This window comes from Theropithecus gelada, chromosome 6 (genome assembly GCF_003255815.1).
Source record: "Theropithecus gelada isolate Dixy chromosome 6, Tgel_1.0, whole genome shotgun sequence".
Lineage (NCBI taxonomy): Eukaryota > Metazoa > Chordata > Mammalia > Primates > Cercopithecidae > Theropithecus > Theropithecus gelada.
The window spans coordinates 70,928,056-70,947,739 of NC_037673.1; the positions used below are offsets into that span (position 1 = coordinate 70,928,056).

Below are 19,684 nucleotides of genomic sequence, written 5' to 3' on the forward strand. Positions count from 1 at the left end.
CAAAAAATTTAAAAATTAACCAGATGTGATGGTATATGCCTGTAGTCCTAGCCAGTTGGGAGGTTGAGGTAGGAGGATCACTTGAGCCCAGGAGTTTGAGGTCATAGGGCGCTATGAACATTCCACTGCACTCTAGCTTGGGCAACAGAAGGAGACTGTCTACAAAATAAATAAATAAACAAACAAATAAATAAAAACAGAAAATAACTTCCAGGCTACTAAATGTACACAAAATTGAGAAACTTTAAAAGGAATACAGATTTCTGCTTCTGTTCGAGATGAAATAACCAGGATTGAATTTACTCTGTAGCATAAAAGTAAAAACTGGACAAAATATATGAAACAATGCTTTTCAAGACACTGGCTATCAGGCAAAAAAGGACAGTGATCCTTAACAGTTGGAGAACAAATGAAGTGAACTCTATGTCTGCTCTAGCTCATTGTTTTAGGAGTTTCCAAACTGTACAGTAAGGACAGGAAACCCAGGAGGAGCCTTCTGGATTCCCTGAAATGAGATGAAGCTGAGCACCCAGAGACAAAGGCAACTAGCAATAGTTCACAAGGCAGAGTACTGGAGAGGAGAGAACTGGACAGACAGAGAACACTGGAGAATGGCAGAAGGCTACCCCTGAGTACTCTGAAGAGTACTGATAGCACATGCAAGTGAGCAAACTATAAAGGCAAGGGATAGAACCTTCTTAAAGGATTCCAAGAAACAGCACTTGAAGCTTACATGGGAGCAGGAAAAATTATCTGCTTTATAATGCAGACTGGAAAACCTTGTAATTCACAGGGAATTGGTGAGAATTCAGAAGATTCTTGCCTCAGGAGTGAGGACAAAGAAATACATTATTGGAAGGTTCTGATACTACACATAAAGTGGTATATTACTTGAAGGTAGACTGAGGTAAGTTAAATATGCAAACTATAAACCTTAAAGTAGCCAATAAAATAATAAAACCATGAATTATAGCTAAGAAGCCAACAAAGGAGATAAAGTGGAAGTTTATATATATATAAAAACTTCATCCAAAGGCGGCAGAAAAAGGCAATATAGAATAGACAAAAAGAACTTGGATCTAGATCAAACACATTTAATAAGAAAGAGAAATGAAACCATGTCAAGCCACTTAGTTATACTGGGAATGAACTTAGTCCTATTTGGTAATAATGGTAAAGTAGTTCACAATAAATTAAGTGAAAAGCTGAAGAACAATGTTGACATCAGCAGCATTTTCAGCACTAACAAAGGAAAGTTAAACTGTAAACCTAACACTAAAAGTTAATTGAAGATATCTTGTTTCTTTTAAATAAAAACAATAAAATTATTTTTAAATGTATATACAATTATTATTTTGGTTTCTATTATTGATTTCTTCTTCTATGAGAAAAAGGGTAGAGAAAGGGAGAGACTGAGAGAGAGAGGAGGCCAAGTGCGGTGGCTCACACCTGTAATCCCAGCACTTTGGACGGCCGAGGTGGACAGATCACGAGGTCAGGAGATTAAGACCATTCTGGCCAATACGGTGAAACCCAGTCTCTACTAAAAATACAAAAATTAGCTGGGCATGGTGGTGTGTGCCTGTAATCCCAGCTACTTGGGAGGCTGAGGCAGGAGAATCGCGTGAACCAGGGAGTCGGAGGTTGCAGTGAGCTGAGATCACGCCACTGTACTCCAGCCTGGTGACAGAGCAAGACTCCGTCTCAGGAAAAAAAAAAAAAAAAGAGAGAGAGAGGAAAAGACAAAAAGAAAGGAAAGGGGAGAAAAAGAGAAATGAGAGGAAGAAGGAGAAAGAGATCAACTGGCTGATTTCAGACCTGAAGGATTTGACATATACTTATCTCCTCTAAGACTCATCATGGGGTAAATTTATCAGACATAATAATAATGTGAAATGCTCCGTATTACCAAGATGATACCATTTTTTAATGGAATAAAGAGTATCATTTGAAAATCTCTGCCTGGTGTAGTGGCTCACACCTATAATTCCAGCACTTTGGGAGGCCAAGGTGGGAAGACTGTTTGAGGCCAGGAGTTTAAGACCAACCTGACCAACATAGTGAGACCTCCATCTCTATAAAAAATAGAAAAATAAATTAGCTGGGTGTGGTGACGCACACCTGTAGTCCTAGCTACTTGGGTGGCTGAGGCAGGAGGATTGCTTGAGGCCAAGAGTTCGAGGCTGCAGTAAGCTATGATCGTGCCACTGCACTCCAGCCTGGGCTATAGAATGAGACCATGTCTCAACAAAAAATAAATAAATAAAATAAAGGTCTTCAATGGTATCTGGTATGGATGATCAAAATGAATTAGTATGTGTAACTGAAGTACCCAAGTTACAAGGACACTGAAACCTGTTTCACTGGGGGTTTGCAGCAAAAAATGACTATAGATACCTTTATCACTTAAAGACATTACCCTTTGAGATCAAGAGGCTTTTAATCCATTCATTTTCCAAGTAAAAATAGTGGTAATAGCCTAATTAACCTTTATCCCTTTGAAGTTCATCCTTAGAGACAGCATCAGCACAGGCATCAAAGTACTTCTGTAGCGTGTCAACTTGTCTACATAAGATGTCTCTAAATGTTTCCATTTCAGCCAACTTCTCACGTAAACTGTGGCCTTTCTGCAAAACACAAAATAGGGAGATGTAATTCAAGTAAAACAGAACTGGATTTTATTTGGTCCTATGGTATTTCATCAACTTTTAAGGTCTGTACCTTATAACTGAGGGCATGGGATAAGGAGAGCTGTCTAGTTCAATATAATACTTCTAGGAACAGGCTTGAAACTGACTAATCTATTGGCTTGATAGTGATAAGTCACTTAGGAGTGATAACCTTGCAAGTGATATCACTTATAAAAAAGCCTTATTTTTTATAGAAAATAAGAAAGCAGTAACACCTGACAGTTTGCAAATATAACATTTGATATTTTCAAATTAAATAAAATTGTGAGGAACAACTGTGAAAGACTTTGAAATGGGCAAAAATATTACTAGTGTCCTTTCAAAGTAATGGTGAGCTGTCATTTATGGTACCCTTGGGAAAGTACTGTTTGATCATACAGACACTTTTGCCTTTCACTGCATTTGAGCTATTTTACAACTCTTCTGGTAAAAAACTGAGTAGTATAAATAATTCTTGTTCATAGAGATGCAAATGAATTTTGTCTGGTGCAGAAGCACTGATTATTAATCTGTGGATATTGACCAGTTTTGCACACATTTGCAAATCGTTTCAGTTCTTTAGATTTTCCTTTGAACCAGTTTTTTTATGTTTTACCTAATAAATGAATGAAATAAAATCAGTGACGTGTTCATTTGTATGAGTTATTATTTTATACCTTAAGTTTTTCTTTAATAAGTTCAAATAAATTATATTATTAAAAAGCTTGTTCAAAAATTATCAAGTATATTCTGTTCACAACATCCAATACTAAGCTCAATTTATGTTGCTTTAACTTAAGGCATCCATTAACTATACACCTTGAATGAAGAGGTGGATGTTGCAGAGTAGCCACTTGCTCCAGACACCAGGGACACCATTGAGCCATGTCGACGCAAGCTGGATTCAGATCCATATCCAGATTCAGTCTAAAAAAAAGGTAAACTATGTGAAAAGAATTTAAATAAAAAATACTTGAGAAAACAAAAGGTTTCCTATGAATTAACAAGGTTATTATAACAATAATTGGCAGTTTGGGTACATATAAAATATATAGTCAATCCACTGACATAAGCAATGCCTTTCAATTCCTAAATGCCATTTAATTTAGAAATTTATGGAATACCTACTATGTGCTGGGCTAGTGGTCACAAAGACTGTTTAATAATAGGAAAACTAAAGTAGTCAAGTTCATAGACAGAAAGTAGAATAGTTGTTACCAGAAGCAGGGAAAAGAAGAACAGGTAGTTATTATTTAATGGACACAGAGTTTCAGCTGGGGAAGATAAAAAAGTTCTGAAGATGGATGATGGTGATGGTTGAACAATAGTGTGAATGTACTTAATACCATAGAACTGTATACTTAACAGTGGTCAAAATGGTAAATTTTACGTATTCTCACCTATTCTTAACACAACACAATTACAGCATTTACTACTCACAATAGTTTGTGTTTTGTTATTACTACTGGACTTGGATCTTTTTGGAAGCAGCTTGTATCTTTTTGATCTTTGTAACCACCTCGACAGTTGAAGGCACAAAGTTTCCAATTTTGCTAGTCTGTTAAGTTAGCATCCCATGGAAGATAACTGATGGGGATGATACTCTTCAGAGCATCAATTTTATATTTTACCTTCTCTAATACAAATGCAACATAACAATATAGACAAAGGAATAGAACATTTGAACTTCAAAGTAATTAAAACCAGGTATTTTGGATCTCTGATTATTTTCTACTGTTACTTTTAAAAAGTACAGTGAATTAGGCCAGGCACGGTGGCTCACGCACACCTGTAATACCAGCACTTTGGGAGGCCGAGATGGGTGGATCGCTTGAGATCAGGAGTTTGACACCATCCTGGCCAACATGGTGAAACCCTGTCTCTACTAAAAATACAAAAATTAGCCAGGCATGGTGGCAGGCACCTATAATCCCAGCTACTCAGAAGGCTGAGGCAGGAGAATCGCCTGAACCGGGAAGTGGAGGTTGCCGTGCGCTGAGATCACACTGCTGCACTCCAGCCTGGGTGACACAGTAAGACTCAGTCTCAAAAAAAAAAAAAAAAAAAAGTACAGTGAATTAATAAGCTTGTGTGGAAAAACCAAGGCATCTGTATTATATCCTTTGACAACATATCATATCTATTATGGTTTGATTGATTTCAATCCTGCTCCTCTGTACTATTATGGTTCTAGATAAGTATTTATATTGAACAGTTTTCCTTCATTTGAGGGGGAAAAAATCCCTAGGTTTAGTAAACATTATTTTTTTTAATACTTAGAGACCAATACTGAAAACAAAGGAACAAAAAGCTACATTGTATTTAATTTTAATTCTACTCAATAAACTTAAGTGGTAAAATAATACCTAATTATTTTTAGTGTCAAACCTATGGTTACAATGAAAAATTATTTAAAGTTACACAAATTTCAAGATCAATATTAGGAAACAAAATTACATACAATGTGTTATAGAAAATATACCCATTGACATTTTATAGCCTCTGTGGTCTAATTCCTGAAAATCCATTACATTTCCTATATAGCTGTTGGTTTACCCATGATATTATTCTAATTGTAAAATATTCTTTTTAGCTATAAGAATACTAAGCTTCTATAGTTTAATAAATAAAATTTTTATGTTCTCATTTTTATGTAAGTGATATCAGCACTAGTTTCAAACATTTTCCAGTTAGTATCACTTCATTTACCTTAACTTTAATATTCTAGGATCTCAGAAAAGCTATCAGAAACTAGATAAGTTTATCCAAATGTAAGAAAAAATGAAAAAGAAAAGCAAGGGTAAAAAGAATAGTAGAGATTAGAAGTGGCAGTAACAATGGCAAGGAATGGCAACAAAGAGGGACAATTCTGCTGAAGGTACAACAGCAACAATCTCAAAGGAAGAGCAAACTTGTCCCCACCCCCAACATCAATAATCAGATGGATCTGGTTAAAACGGGGAAAAAAAAAAAAAAAAGACGACGAGAGGAGGAAAGGAATCTGTAACCAAAATAACAAAACTCCTCATGAAAAAAGAGATGGACATCTTCAGGCAGACACTAGGAATTTATCCATATCAAAACAAGTAGCCTCTTAAATTTCAAACTTCTAACACCTACCAGCTGCCAAAGTAAAATGGTCACATTTTTAAATAATGCTTGCTTATAAAACATTCCATCTATAAAAAGTACTTCAATACGTTCTCAACTCTTAATTAACTAACAAATTACATATAATTTTAAGAGAAGGTGGAATCAAAGCTCTTCTCCAAGACTTTACATGACTCCACATCTCAAAGCAATATCTTAGTGATGAAGGAAAATAAATGTTCTGGAGTCAGGAAAACGATTAATGAAAAGGTAATCAAAAGCATGTACTTTATGGTATGCAAATTATGCCTCAAGAAAACGGATTTTTAAAAAAGACAAAACTAATCTATGACAAACAAGAGCAGGCCAGAGTACAACAAGGGCACTGAATACAAAGAGGTAGAAGAAAATGTGGGAAGTGTAGACTACATTTGTCAAAACTCAAACTGTACAATTAAAATGGGTACTTTTTAAGAATGTAAATGTAAATTGTACTCCAATAAAGATAAAGAAAAAAATGTAACCTTGTTTCAACATAACATAATCACAGCAAAATAGAATTCTAATTACAGCAATCAGTTCACAAAAAAAGGAGTCCTTGACTAGGTGCATTACTAGGCTCATGCCTGTAATCCCAGCACTTTGGAGGCCAAGGCAGGAGGACTGCTTAATCCCAGGAGTTCAAGAACAGCCTGAGCAATAAAGCAAGACACCATCTCTACAAATTTTTTTTAAAAGTTAGCGGGGCGTTGAGGTGTGCTCCTGTAGTTCCAGTTACTTGGAAGGCTGAGGCAGGAGGATCCCTTGCATCCAGAAGTTCGAGATAGCACTGAGCTAGGATTGTGCCACTGCACTCCAGCCTGGGTGACACAGAGAGACTATCTCAAACAAAAGACTTACTGTTTTTCAATTTTAATTTTAGGTTCAGGCAGTACATGTGCAGGTTTGTTACATGGGTAAATTGCGTGCTGCTGGAGTTTGGTGTAAAATAATTTCATCACCTAGGATGTGAGCATAGTACCTGATAGGTATTTTTTTGTCCCTTGCCCTCCTCCCATCCTCCACCCTCAAGTAGGGTCTGGTGTCTATTATAGTTTCCCTCTTTGTGTCCGTGTGTACTGAATGTTTACCTCCTACTTTTAAGTGAGAACATGTGGTATTTGGTTTTCTGTTCCTGTCTTAATTCACTTAGGATAATGGCCCCCAGCTGCATCCATTTCATGAAGAAGCGAATTAGCACCCATTCCAGACTCACTACACTGAAGAGGTGGTCTAGCGGGCAGAGGGAACTCAAGAAGCACTTTGGATGAACCATGCTTCAGTGGCCCTATGTGAGCCCTGCCATGGCAGGAACTTTTGGCATCACCCATCTGATTCCCTCCCTGTGTTATGGGGTTGGAAATGAACTAATTAGAGCTAATGTTGGACATAAACTTATTAGATAAGCTCCATGATTTGGCCCACGTGTTCTCATTATTTCGCTCTCACTTATAAATGAAAATGTGCAGTATTTGTTTTTCTGTTCCTGTATTAGTTTACTAAGGATAATGGCCACTAGTTCCATCCATGTTGCTGCAAAGGACATGATCTCACTCCTTTTTATGGTTGTGTAGTATTCCATGGGGGTATATGTGCCACATTTTATTATCCAGTCTATTGTTGATGGGCATTTAGGTTCATTTCATGGTTTTGCTATTGCAAACAGTGTTGTGATGAACATACACATGCATGTGGTCTTTATGGAGGAATAATTTATATTCCTCTGGGTATATACACAGTAATGAGATTGCTGGCCAAATGGTAGTTCTGTTTTAAGTTGTTTGAGAAATCACCAAACTATATTCCACAGTGGCTGAACTAATTTACATTCCCACCCGCTGTGTATAAGCATTCCTTTTTTTTGAGATACAGACTTGCTCTGTCGCCCAGGCTGCAGTACAGGGGTGCAATCTCAGCTCACTGCAAGCTCACTGCAAGCTCCACCTCCAGGGTTCACACCATTCTCCCGCCTCAGCCTCCCGAACAGCTGGGACTACAGGCACCAGCCACCATACCCAGCTAATTTTTTGTATTTTTAGTAGAGACAGGGTTTTGCCATGTTAGCCAGGATGGTGTTGATCTCCTTACCTCGTAATCCGCCTGCCTTGGCCTCCCAAAGTACTGGGATTACAGGCGTGAGCCACTGCGCTTGGCCAAGCATTCCCTTTTCTCTGCAACCTCACCAACATCTGTTATTTTCTGAATTTTTAATAATAGACATTCTGATTGGTGAGATGGTATCACACTGTGGTTCTGACTTACATTTCTCTAATGAACAGTGATGTTGAACACTTTTTCATATACTTAATGGCAGCATGGATGTCTTTTGAGAAGTGTCTGTTCTTGTCCTTTGCCCATTGTTTAATGGGGTTGTTTGGGTTTTGCTTGATTTAAGTTCCTTATATTCTGGATATCAGACCTTTGTTGGATGCATAGTTGGCAAATACTTTCTTTCTGTAGGTTGTCTGTTTACTCTGTTGATAGTTTCTTTTGCTTTGCAAATGCTCTTCAATTAGGTTTTACTTGTCAATTTTTGTTTTCGTTGCAATTGCTTTTGGAGACTTCATGAAATCTTCACCAAGGTCTATGCCTAGAACAGTATGTCCTAGATTTTCTACTTGGGTTTTTATGGTTTTAGAACTTACATTTAAGTCTTTAATCCATCTTGAGTTAATTTTTGTACAAGATGAGAGGAAGGCATCCAGTTTCAATCTTCTGCATATGCCCAGCCTGTTATACCAGCACCATGTATTAAATAGGGAGCCTTTTCCCTATTGCTTATTTTTGTCAGCTTTTTCGAAGAACAGATGTTTGTGGTTGTGAGGCTTTATTTCTGGGTGATCTAACCTAGTCCACTGGTCATGTGTCTGTTTGTGTACCAGTACCATGCTGTTTTGGTTATGGTAGCATTGTAATACAGTTTAAAATTAGGTAGTGTGATACCTCTGGCTTTGTTCTTTTTGCTGAGGATTGTTCTATTTGGGACCTTTATTGGCCATATGAATTTTAAAATAGTTTTTTCTTATTCTGTGAAAAAAGACATTAGTAGTTTGATAGAAATGACAATGAATCTGTAAACTGCTTTGGGTACTACATAAGGACAGAATGTTTTTCCATTTGTTTGTGTCATCTCCAATTTCCTTCAGCAGTGTTTTATAATTCTCATTGTAGAGATCTTTCACACTTACCTGGTTAGCTGTATTCCTGGGTATTTAATTCATTTTGTGGTTACTGTGAATGGGACTGCACTCCTGATTTGACTCTCAGCTTGGACGTTATTGGTATATAGAAATGGTACTGACTTTTGTTTTATCGAGATAGGGTCTTGCGCTGTCACCCAGGCTGGAGTGCAGTGGCGTGATCACGGCTCACTGCAACCTCCATCTCCTAGGCTCCAGTGGTCCTCCTCCCTCAGCCTCCAAAGTAGCTGGGACAAGTGCATGCACTACACCCAGGTAATTTTTTGAGTTGTTGTAGAGATGGGATCTCACTCTTTTTGCCCAATCTAGTCTCCAACTCCTGGGCTCAAGTGATCCTTCTGCTTCAGCTTCCCAAAGGGGTGGGATTACAGGCATGAGCCATGGTGCTTGGCTTGTGGTCCTGCTTTTGTACATTGATATTATACCCTGAATTTGTTTATTGCTTCTAGGAGCCTTTGGACAGAGACTATGGGGTTTTCTAGGAATAGAATAATATTTATTGTCCGTGAAGATAGTCTGACTTCCTCTTTTCCAATCCAGATGCCTTTTATTTTTTTCTCTTGCCTCATTGTTCTAAGAACTTCCAGTATTATGTTCAATAGGAGTGGTGAGGGTGGACATCCTTGTCTTTTCCTGGTTATCACAAGGGGTACTTCCAGCTTTTGCCTGTTTAGCATTACACTGGCTGTGGGTTTCTCAAAGATGGCTTATATTGTTTTGAAGTATGTTCCTTCAATGCCTAGTTTGTTGAGGTTTTTTTTTTCTTTTCCGTTTTTTTTTTTTTTTTAAAAATCATGAGGGGATGTTAAATTTTATCTAAGCCCTTTCCTGTGTCTACTGAGATGATCGTGTGTTTTTGTTTCTAGTTCTGTTTATCTGATGAATCACATTTATTCATTTGCATATGGTGAAACAACCTTACATTCCAGGAATAAATCCTACTTGATTGTGGTGGTGTTTTGACGTGCTGCTATATTCAATTTGCTAATATTTTGCTGAGGATTTTTGCATCTAAGTTCATCAGGGATATTTGCTTGAAGTTTTTGTTTTTTTGTTGTGTCTCTGCCACGTTTTGGTATAAGAATGATGCTGACCTCACAGAATGAGTTAGGGAGGAATATGTACTCCTTGATATTTTTCGGAATAATTTCAGTAGCATTGGTATCAATTCTTCTTTATATGTCTGGTAGAATAGAGCTATGAATCTATATGGTCCACGGCTTTTTCTGATTGGTAGGTTTTTTGTTTTTTTAAATTACTGATTCCATTTCTGAACTTATTATTGGTCTGTTCAGGATTTCATATACTTCCTGGTCAAACCTTGGAAGGTTTTGTTTCCAGGAATTCACCATTTTCTAGTTTTTGTGCACAGAGGTGTTTAATCTCTGAGGGTTTTTTGTATTTCTGTGGGATGGGTGGTAATGTCACCTTTGTCATTTCTAAGTGTGTTTATTTGGATCTTCTTTTCTTCATTAGTAGTCTAGCTAGCAGTCCATCAATCTTAGTCTTCCAAAGAACCAAGTTTTCATTTTGTTGATTTTCTGCATAGATTACATGTCTCAGTTTCATTCAGATCAGCTCTCATTTTATTTGATTTCTCCTGCTAGCTTTGGGGTTGGTCTTGTTTTTCTAGTTCATCATGGTGATGTTAGGTTATAAATTTGTGATCATTCTAACTTCTTGATGTAGGCATATTTTCTGGAGGTTTTGTTCATTATTTAAAATTCTATCTCTTTTATTTTTGTCTCTCTGCACTGATTCAAAGGAGTGGTCTCCAAGCTCTGAGATTCTTTCTTCAGCTTGGTCTTTTCTGCTATTAATACTTCCACTGTGTTCTGAAATTCCTGTGGTGAATTTTTCATTTCCAGAAGTTCTGTTTGGTTCTTTCCTAAAATGGCTATGTCATCTTTCCACCCTTGGACTGTTTTACTGTGCTCCTTGGACTGCATTTCAACCTTCTCTTGTTTGTCAATGAGCTTCCTTGCCATCCAGATTCTGAATTCTCTATCTGTCATTTTAGCCATTTCAGTCTGGTTCAGAGCCATTGCTGGGGAGCTAGTGTGGTCATCTGGAGGTAAGCAGACACTGGCTTTTAGAGTTGCTAGACTTCTTGTGCTAATTCTTTCTCAACTCTGTGGGCTGGTGTTCCTTTAACCTTTGAAGCTGCTGTCTTTTGGATTGGGCTTTCTTTTTTTATATTGTTTGAGGCTCTTGAGGAATTGGCTATGGTATAAGTTGGATTTAGTTGATTGGTTTCGTTTTTGGTCACTTTAAGGGGGCCAAGGCTTAGTTCAAAACTCCTTAGCGATGTGTTCTAATCTTGGGGGACTGAGATCAGGATTACTACCCGCTGTACTGGAGGGATAAGGTGTTCCCAGTCTGCTGGTAAGAACACTCTGATGGGGGCTGCTGGCAAAAGCACTCTGGTAGGGTGGTGGTGGCTCCCTCACCCTGCACATATGCACAGGCGGGGCGGTGGGGGACCTCACTTGTGTGCACACCAGCAGGGTACCTGCAGGTGTCCTAATATATTTGTGTACCTGTAGGGGTCTTTGCATGCATGCATGCCAGCTGGGGCAGCAGCAAGTCCCTGTGTGAAAAATTCCTATGAAAGAATGAGGTGTATTAAAATCCTAGAGCAAAGGTATCATGTTAGGTCCTTTACCTAAAATGGCTCTAGTTTCTTTTCTGAGACACAATGCTAACTTTGTAAGTGTAGTACTCTATTTCTTATATCGGTTTTGGTAAAGGTTTCTCTCTCTCCTTCCTTCTTTTCTTCCTTCCCTTTCTTCCTTCCCTTCCCCTCTTTTCTTTTTTTTCCTTCTTTTACTAAATATGGGAGACTACAATTAAAAATAAGAATCTCTCTGTAACAGATGAAAATATAAGGTATTTCAGAAATTACTTAGACACCTTTGTGTGATTGATTTCTAAGCAAAATCTGGATTGTTCTTTTAAATATAATAATATCCCCTACAACTTATAATCCATATTTCATACTATTAAACACACATTTTGGACATTTATTCGAAAATATTTAAAACTCAACAGTTTGAATATACATATTTTTTCTTTTGAGACAGGGCATCACTCTGTTACCCAGGCTGGAGTGCAGTGGTAGTCATGGCTCACTGCAGCCTCGATCTCCCAGGCTCAGACAATCCTCCCACCTCAGCCTCCCAAGTATGCTGTATGCTGGAACTAATGGCATGCAGCAAGATGCCCCGCTAATTTATTTTTATTTTTTACTTTTATAAAGACGGGTCTTACTACATTGTCGAGGCTGGTCTCAAACTGTTGGGCTCAAGTGATCCTCCTACCTTGGCCTCTCAAAGTCCTGGGATTACAGGCAGGAGCCACTGTACCTGGCCCAGTATGAAGTTTAAATCCAAATGAATCCACCCTATTCATGTCCAGTATCAATGAGTCTTAAACAGAGCAAGTCAAAACTACTGATTTTTTAAATGATCTTAAAACAAAATATAAACATTAAATACTTTACTAACGGTGTCTTCACTATATGTCTTATACCCTTATGTATTTCTTCAAGTTCAGTATTTCAAAACAAGTAACATCATCTTACAACAAAGACATGATAAAACAAGACTCCATTTCAGCAAAATCGATGCAACACATTTTAAGTGATAGGTAACAGATAAATGTGGAGGCTACAAGTTTAGTACACTTACACTTCTAAATCTAATAAAATTTCATTTACATAAGTTTCATTATAGATTGTATAAATAATTGCAATGAAAAAGAAAACAGGTCAGGCGTGGTGGCTCACACTTGTAATCCCAGCACTTTGGGAGGCCGAGGTGGGTGGATTACTTGAGGTCAGGAGTTTTGAGACCAGCCTGGTCAACATGGCAAAACCCAGTCTCTACTAAAAATATAAAAACTAGCTGGGTGCGGTGGTGCACGTCTATCATTCCAGCTACTTGGGAGGCTGAGGCAGGAGACTCGCTTGAACCCGAGAGGCGGAGGTTGCAGTGAGCCAGAATCGCACCACTGCACTCCAGCCTGCGCAAGAGAGTGAGACTCTGTCTCAGAAAAAAAAAAAAAAAGAAAAGATAGTATACTCATGAATCCTACTTCCATTGTTATTCAATTTAATAATGAGGGTTCATTATTCCAGTAACTACAATAACTACTAATATAAAAATTTTGAGTTTTTAACAAATACACAGACACACAAATATACCCTCATTGTTTAAAAATTAGTCATTCTGGTAATGTCTACAATTGTGCTAATGATCCTGTCATTGCGTGAAATTTCCTGAATGGTCCTACCATAACCATATTGAGAGCAATTCATTACACAAAATAGAGCTATTTCAAATCATTTTGGTGATTTTAGAATAAAAATTAAAGAAAAGTCTCATTATATTAAAGGAAGAGCTTAAATTGATTGTATTTATATGACATGGCTCTGAATTAGTTTTCAATTTCTCTCAAAAATCAATCTATCATCAAAGATATCAGTACCTTTAAAAAGTATGATAGGGACCAAAAATAGTTCTAAAAGATAAGTTATCAAACTATTCTAAAAAGTGATAAAAATTTGTTAACACATCTCTTTGGCTTCCCAAGATACCCACTTTGAAAAATGACAGTTTTTATTTGCATTTATAATGTCTGCTTTTTGAGAGTGAAGCAGGGTTAAGGAAGTAAGGATGAAAATGAGAAGACATTACTTAGTGGTCATAACTGATACAGTGTTAAATGTTCTTAAAATTTGTAACATGCTTTCAAAATCCCAATGGCACGAGTTTTGGGGACAATATTTTAAAGGCCTGCTGGCTTTTTCTTAATTCCACTTACTCTTCCACAAGAAAAAAGAAGGTGAACTCATTTACAACCTCTAATCACCAATCCATTATTTTGAAAACACCAAATTCTATGAAAATTAATAATCTGGAATTCAAATATAGTTACTATAGGAGTATTTTCCCATTTCAATATATCCACTTTAAGATCCCTCATACAAACTGTTTTGCAAAAAAATTGCTTCCCAAATTTGTTAGTGTTTGTAAGCAGTATTCCTAAGCATGTTCTACATAGATGAAAAATAACATCTTGGGTCAATGAAGCACTTATTGAAACACCTCCTACATAGATCAAGGTTTACTACTTCTGAATACTACAGTAATGAGACCACACCTTTGTTATATTAGGACATAACTTTTTTTTTTTTTTAACAGCAATACTAGCCTGAACATTTTTTTTAAATGGCAATCTTTTGGCCACTAGAGGAGGTCAGTAATATTTTTCAATATGAAAGCTAATATGAAGGTTACTACTGGTCAAAAAAGAAAAATAGTAAACTTTAGACTGAATCCAACATATATACCTTTATGCTTTAGATTTTGATGTTTTGAGAACATTTAAAAGCATTTCAAATTAAATAACATAGTTCAAAGTTATCAATTAAAATACCAGAAATGCTTAAAAACTGATTTGAACAAAAAGAAAAAGCCAAAAAACCTCCTTAAAGTTGCAACTAAATTTGGTAGCTTGGTTTAATTATATGGAAGATAAACTCATACATTACCATTCTGCACAGTTTGTTCATCAGTCTATCTACCCTCCAAATAAAGTGGTATAAAATATAGTAAAAAGGTTGGCTTTAAAAAAACAAATAGCACCTGCCTTTTGAAAACCTTCTTCCTTTTCCTAATAACACTCTGTAGCAAGAAGCACAGCAAAGAAATTGAGAGAGAAATTAAGTAACTTCCTCATGGTGTCAAAAATTACCTAGTTATTAATGTCATAGTTCCTCACTCCCACTCCCTCCACTTAAACTACACTGTCTCTCTCTATTTTAATTACGGAAAATGAGAAAATACAAGATTAAATGTTAACATAAGCACAATAAAGGATTTTTCTGAAAATAAAATTCTGAAACCCATAATAAAATCAAACAAGCTGACTGTGTTGTGAGCATCCATACATTTAACTTCAATATTACTATTTTAAAACAAACCACATGAGAAGCCAGATACAATATCTAAGAGAGCAATTTAATCAATAAAATTGTAATTTAAAATACGCAATGGAAACAATTTTAGCTTGTCCAGGTCAATATAAACATATTATCTGAGATAAAATTTAGCATGACAATTTCATGCTCATTAATATTAAAATTTATTTAGGCTTTCAAATACTTATGGGTCCCCCACTAGAGAAGTTACAGTCTGTAGCAAAAACCCCACAAGGATATGAGTGAGAAAAATGGGCTTTTGAATCACTGTAACAGATAATTAGACACATTACTTATTACCTTCCCTGGGCTTCGTTTTATCTTTAAAATGGTATGGCTAGTCCAGAAGTGTAATTCTCTATACTAAACCTAAATACCAAAACTCAGGCTAAAAATATACATATACAGTGGAAACCAAGTAAGACAGTCCCTTGCAGATCCAGTTGGAGAGAGAAAATATACAATTCATCAAGAAAACTAACTTTATAAGAAAAGGCTCAACTGACAATGCTTTCCAGGAACTGAACCACTCATGAATCAAAAAAATTTTAAAACATATATTTTCAAATAGTATTAAACATGATTTTTATCATATTTCAATGGTCTAAAACCTAGGTACAGTACAATTAACTTTAATGAGCGCACTATTTCCTTACCCTCAAGATACTTTTCTCAAATCACGCTGAAAATCAGAACATTTGTAAAAATTAGCCCATAAACTACCACGGGAGAGCTTTTGCAAATCCTAGTCATTCCTGCATCATAATTTAAAAACTAGTATCAAATATAGCAACTCATTTGAAGGTCATTTATGGGAGTTGGTTATTCATTTGGCATTTTCTTTTACTAAACTAGAACATGCGATAAACTTTCCTTTACAGAAATATCTGAATAGGCAAAATGCTGAAGTGAGAAGAAGGTGGAAAAATTAACCAGGGCCTATCATACACCCTAGTTCCTGTGTCTTAAGCAATGACTTACCTAACTCAGGACTAAAAAGCTGAGTGTTACAAGTATACTAGAGGGGAAGAAGAGAGTAAGACATTGCTTATGACCATCCAAAGTAAAAAAAAAGCCCAAATATAACATGGTACCATAGAAGTAGAGGGCTATAACAGCTGCCCCCATTCTCTGCTTGGTTTCAATCTTCTTTTCTTACACTTATAATTCAGGGCTTCTGATTCCATAATATCATATACCTGCATCCAAGGCTCCTGTTTCTCTTAGGATCAAGTCCATGCATTGCTAATAAGGTCTTGGTAGACGTAGAAATACAATTACACTTAAGGTCTTGGTAGAGGTAGAAATACAATTACACTTAACTATCAGCCTCTATATTCATTTAGTATCCAATATTTAAAATATGTCACAACAGTATTGGCGTATAACAGTGTTTTGTTCCAGCACATACAGTCATGCACTGCATAATGTTTTTGTCAATGACAGACCACATATATGATGGTGGTCCCATAGGATTATAATACCATATTTTCATTGTACCTTTTCTATGTTTTGACACACAAATAATTACCATTGTGTTACAACTGTCTACAATATTCAGTACAATAGCATGTTATACAGGTTTGTAGCCTAGGAGCAATATGCTCTATCATATAGCCTAAGTGTGCAATAGACTATACCATCTATATATAAGTTCACTCTATGATGTTTGCACAACAACAAAATCGCGAAACTATGCTTTTCTCAGAATGTATTCCTATTGTTAAGAATGTGGGTATTTGTTATAAGGCTATATTACGTTGTGAAACAGTGGAACTATCTTAACCATTAAGACTGCAGTTCAGTAGTATTAAGTATATCCACTTTATTGTACAATTAATCTCCAAAACTTTTTCAGCTTACAAAAACTGAAACTCTATATCCATTAAACAGCAACATTCCATTTTTCACTCCCCCTGTCCCTGGCAACCACCATTCTACTTTCTGTCTCTATGAATTTGACTACTCTATGCACCCAATATGAGTGGAATCATACAGTATTTATCTTTTGGTGACTGGCTTCACTTAGCATAGTGTCCTCACACTTCAGGAGCATGTGGCAGAATTTCCTTATTTTTTAAGGTTGAGTGATATTCCACTCAATGGACATACCACATTTTGCTTATATATTTGTCCATTTATGTACACATAGGTCGCTTCCATGTTTCTGCAACTGTGAATCATACCAGGAACATGGGTATACAACTCTCTTCAAGATCCTTATTTCATTGCTTTTAGGTAAATACCCAGAAGTGGTAGATCATATGTTAATTCAATTTTTCATTTTTTGAGGAACTGCCATACTATTTTCCACACTGGCTGTACTATTTTATATTCTTATCAACAGGGCACAAGGGTTCCAATTTCTTCACATCCTTGCCAACACTTGTTATTTATTTGATAATAGCCACCCTAATGGGTTTAAGGTGGCATCTCATTATACTATTAATTTGACTCTGTCACTCAGGCTGGAGTGCAGTGGCATAATCTTAGCTCATTGCAACCTCTGCCTCCCATGCTCAAGCAATACTCACAGCTTAGCCTCTCAAAAAGATGGGACTACAGGTGCACACCACCACATCCAGCTAATTTTTGTATTTTTTGTAGAGATGGGGTCTCAATATATTGCCCAGGCTGGTCTTAAACTCCTGGGTTCAAGCGATCCACCTGCCACTGCCTCCCAAAGTGCTGGGATTACAGGCAAGAGCCACTGTGCCCAGCCTTTCTGATTTAGTCTTGGTCAGTGTTGTGTTTCTAGGAATTTGTCCATTTCATCTAGGTTACTCGATCTTATGGCATACAATTTTTCATAATGTCTTACAATTTTTATTTTGTATAGTCAGTAGTACAGTAATCCTCTCTTTTCCATGGTTTCATGTGCATAGATTCAGTTACTTGTGGGAAATTCTGATCCAAAAATAGGTGAGTATAGTACAGTAACATATTTTGAGGGGAGGGGGGAACAGGGGGAGAGAAGAGAAGAGAGAACAAGAGCCAGAGTGAGCATGCACATGTGCTCACATTCATATAACTTTTCCTACAGTATACTGTTATAATCATTCTATTTTATTATTTGTCATTGTTGGTAATCTTACTGTGCCAAATTTCTAAAATAAACTTTATTGCAAGTATGTATGCATAGGAAAAAAATTTATATATATACATAGAGAGTTTGGTACCATCTGTGGTGTTTCAGGCATCCACTGGGGGTCTTGGAATATAACCCCTTGTGAATAAGGCAGGACTCCTATAACATCCCTACATTAATTCCTGATGTTAGTAATTTGAGTGTTCTTTTTTTCCTTCGTCCATCTAGCTAAAGGTTGGTCAAATTTCTTGATCTTTTAAATCAAGTTTTAGTTTCAATGATTTTCTCTATTGTTTTTCTAATCTCATTTTGTTGATTTCAGCTCACATCTCTATTATTTCCTTCCTTCTGCTAGCTTTGGCTTTACATTATTTTCCTTTTTAATTTGTAAAGCTATGTTGTTGATCTGAGGTCTTGTTTACTAATGTAGTGTTTATAGCTATAGTTCCCCCTTAGCACTGCTTTCGCTGCATCCCCTAAGTTTTGGTATGTTTTTATTCAACTCTTAGCATTTTCTAATTTCCCTTGTAATTTCTTCTTTGCTCCACTAGAAGTTATTCCATGATCCTGTAAATTTTCCAGTTTTACTTATTACTAATTTCTCAAGTCACCCAGCTGTGGTCAGAGAGGACACTTTATATGGTATTTATCTTTCAAAATGGAATAAGATTTAATCTGTGTCCTAATATATGATCTATCCCAGAAAATGTCCCATGTGTACTTGAGAAAAATGTATATATTATAGTTTGGTACAGTGTTCTGTATATGTCTTTTAGGCCTAGTTGGTATACTGCGTTAAGTTCACTGTTTCTTTACTTAATTCTGTCTGGTCTATTACTGTAAAGGGGCATTAAATTATTATTGTAGAACTGTCTATTTCTCCTTTCAATTCTGTTTTTGTTTCATATTATTTTGATGGTCTTAGTATGTAAATGTTTATAACTGTTATAGTCTTCTTGCTGCAGTGATTTTTATTAATACACAATGTCCTTATTTGTCTCTTAAAATCTTCTCTAACTTAAAGTCTATTTTCTCTGATATTACTATAACTAACCCTGCTCTCTTTTGGTTGTTATATGCATGAACATTTTCTTCCATTCTTTCACTTTCAATCTGTTTGTTGTCTTTGGATCTAAAGGGTCATATAGACAGCATGTAGTTGATCATGTTTTTTATTTTGCTGTCAACCAGGCAGGAGTGCAGTGGTGCAATCTTGGCTCACTGCAACCTCTGCGGCCCAGGTTCAAGCAAGTCTCCTGCCTCAGCCTCCCGAGTAGCTGGGATTACAGGCACCTGCCACCGTGCACAGCTAATTTTCATAGTTTTAGTAGAGGTGAAGTTTTACCATCTTGGCCAGGCTGGTCGTGAACTCCTGACTTCGTGATCCATCAGCCTCAGCCTCCCAAAGTGCTGGGATTACAAATGCGAGCCACTGCGCCTGGCCTGATCATGTATTTTTAATTCATTCTGTCAGTCTCTATCTTTCAATTGAAGAATTTGATTCATTTACATTTAAAGTAATGACTGATAAGGAAGAACTTACTTCTTTTCGCTATTTTCTATGTGCCTTATTAGCATTTTTGTCCCTCATTTCTTTTTTTTTTTTTTTTTTTTT

At 36.5% G+C, this 19,684-nt stretch overlaps 1 protein-coding gene across 1 annotated transcript in view; it reads right to left on the reverse strand.

The window, feature by feature from the left end:
- COL4A3BP (collagen type IV alpha 3 binding protein) overlaps positions 1-19,684 on the reverse strand; it is a 145,979-nt gene that overhangs the window by 54,159 nt on the left and 72,136 nt on the right. Inside the window, 2 exon segments of the mRNA XM_025387384.1 lie at positions 2,489-2,627; positions 3,489-3,596. Coding sequence (XP_025243169.1) covers positions 2,489-2,627; positions 3,489-3,596 — 247 coding nt within the window.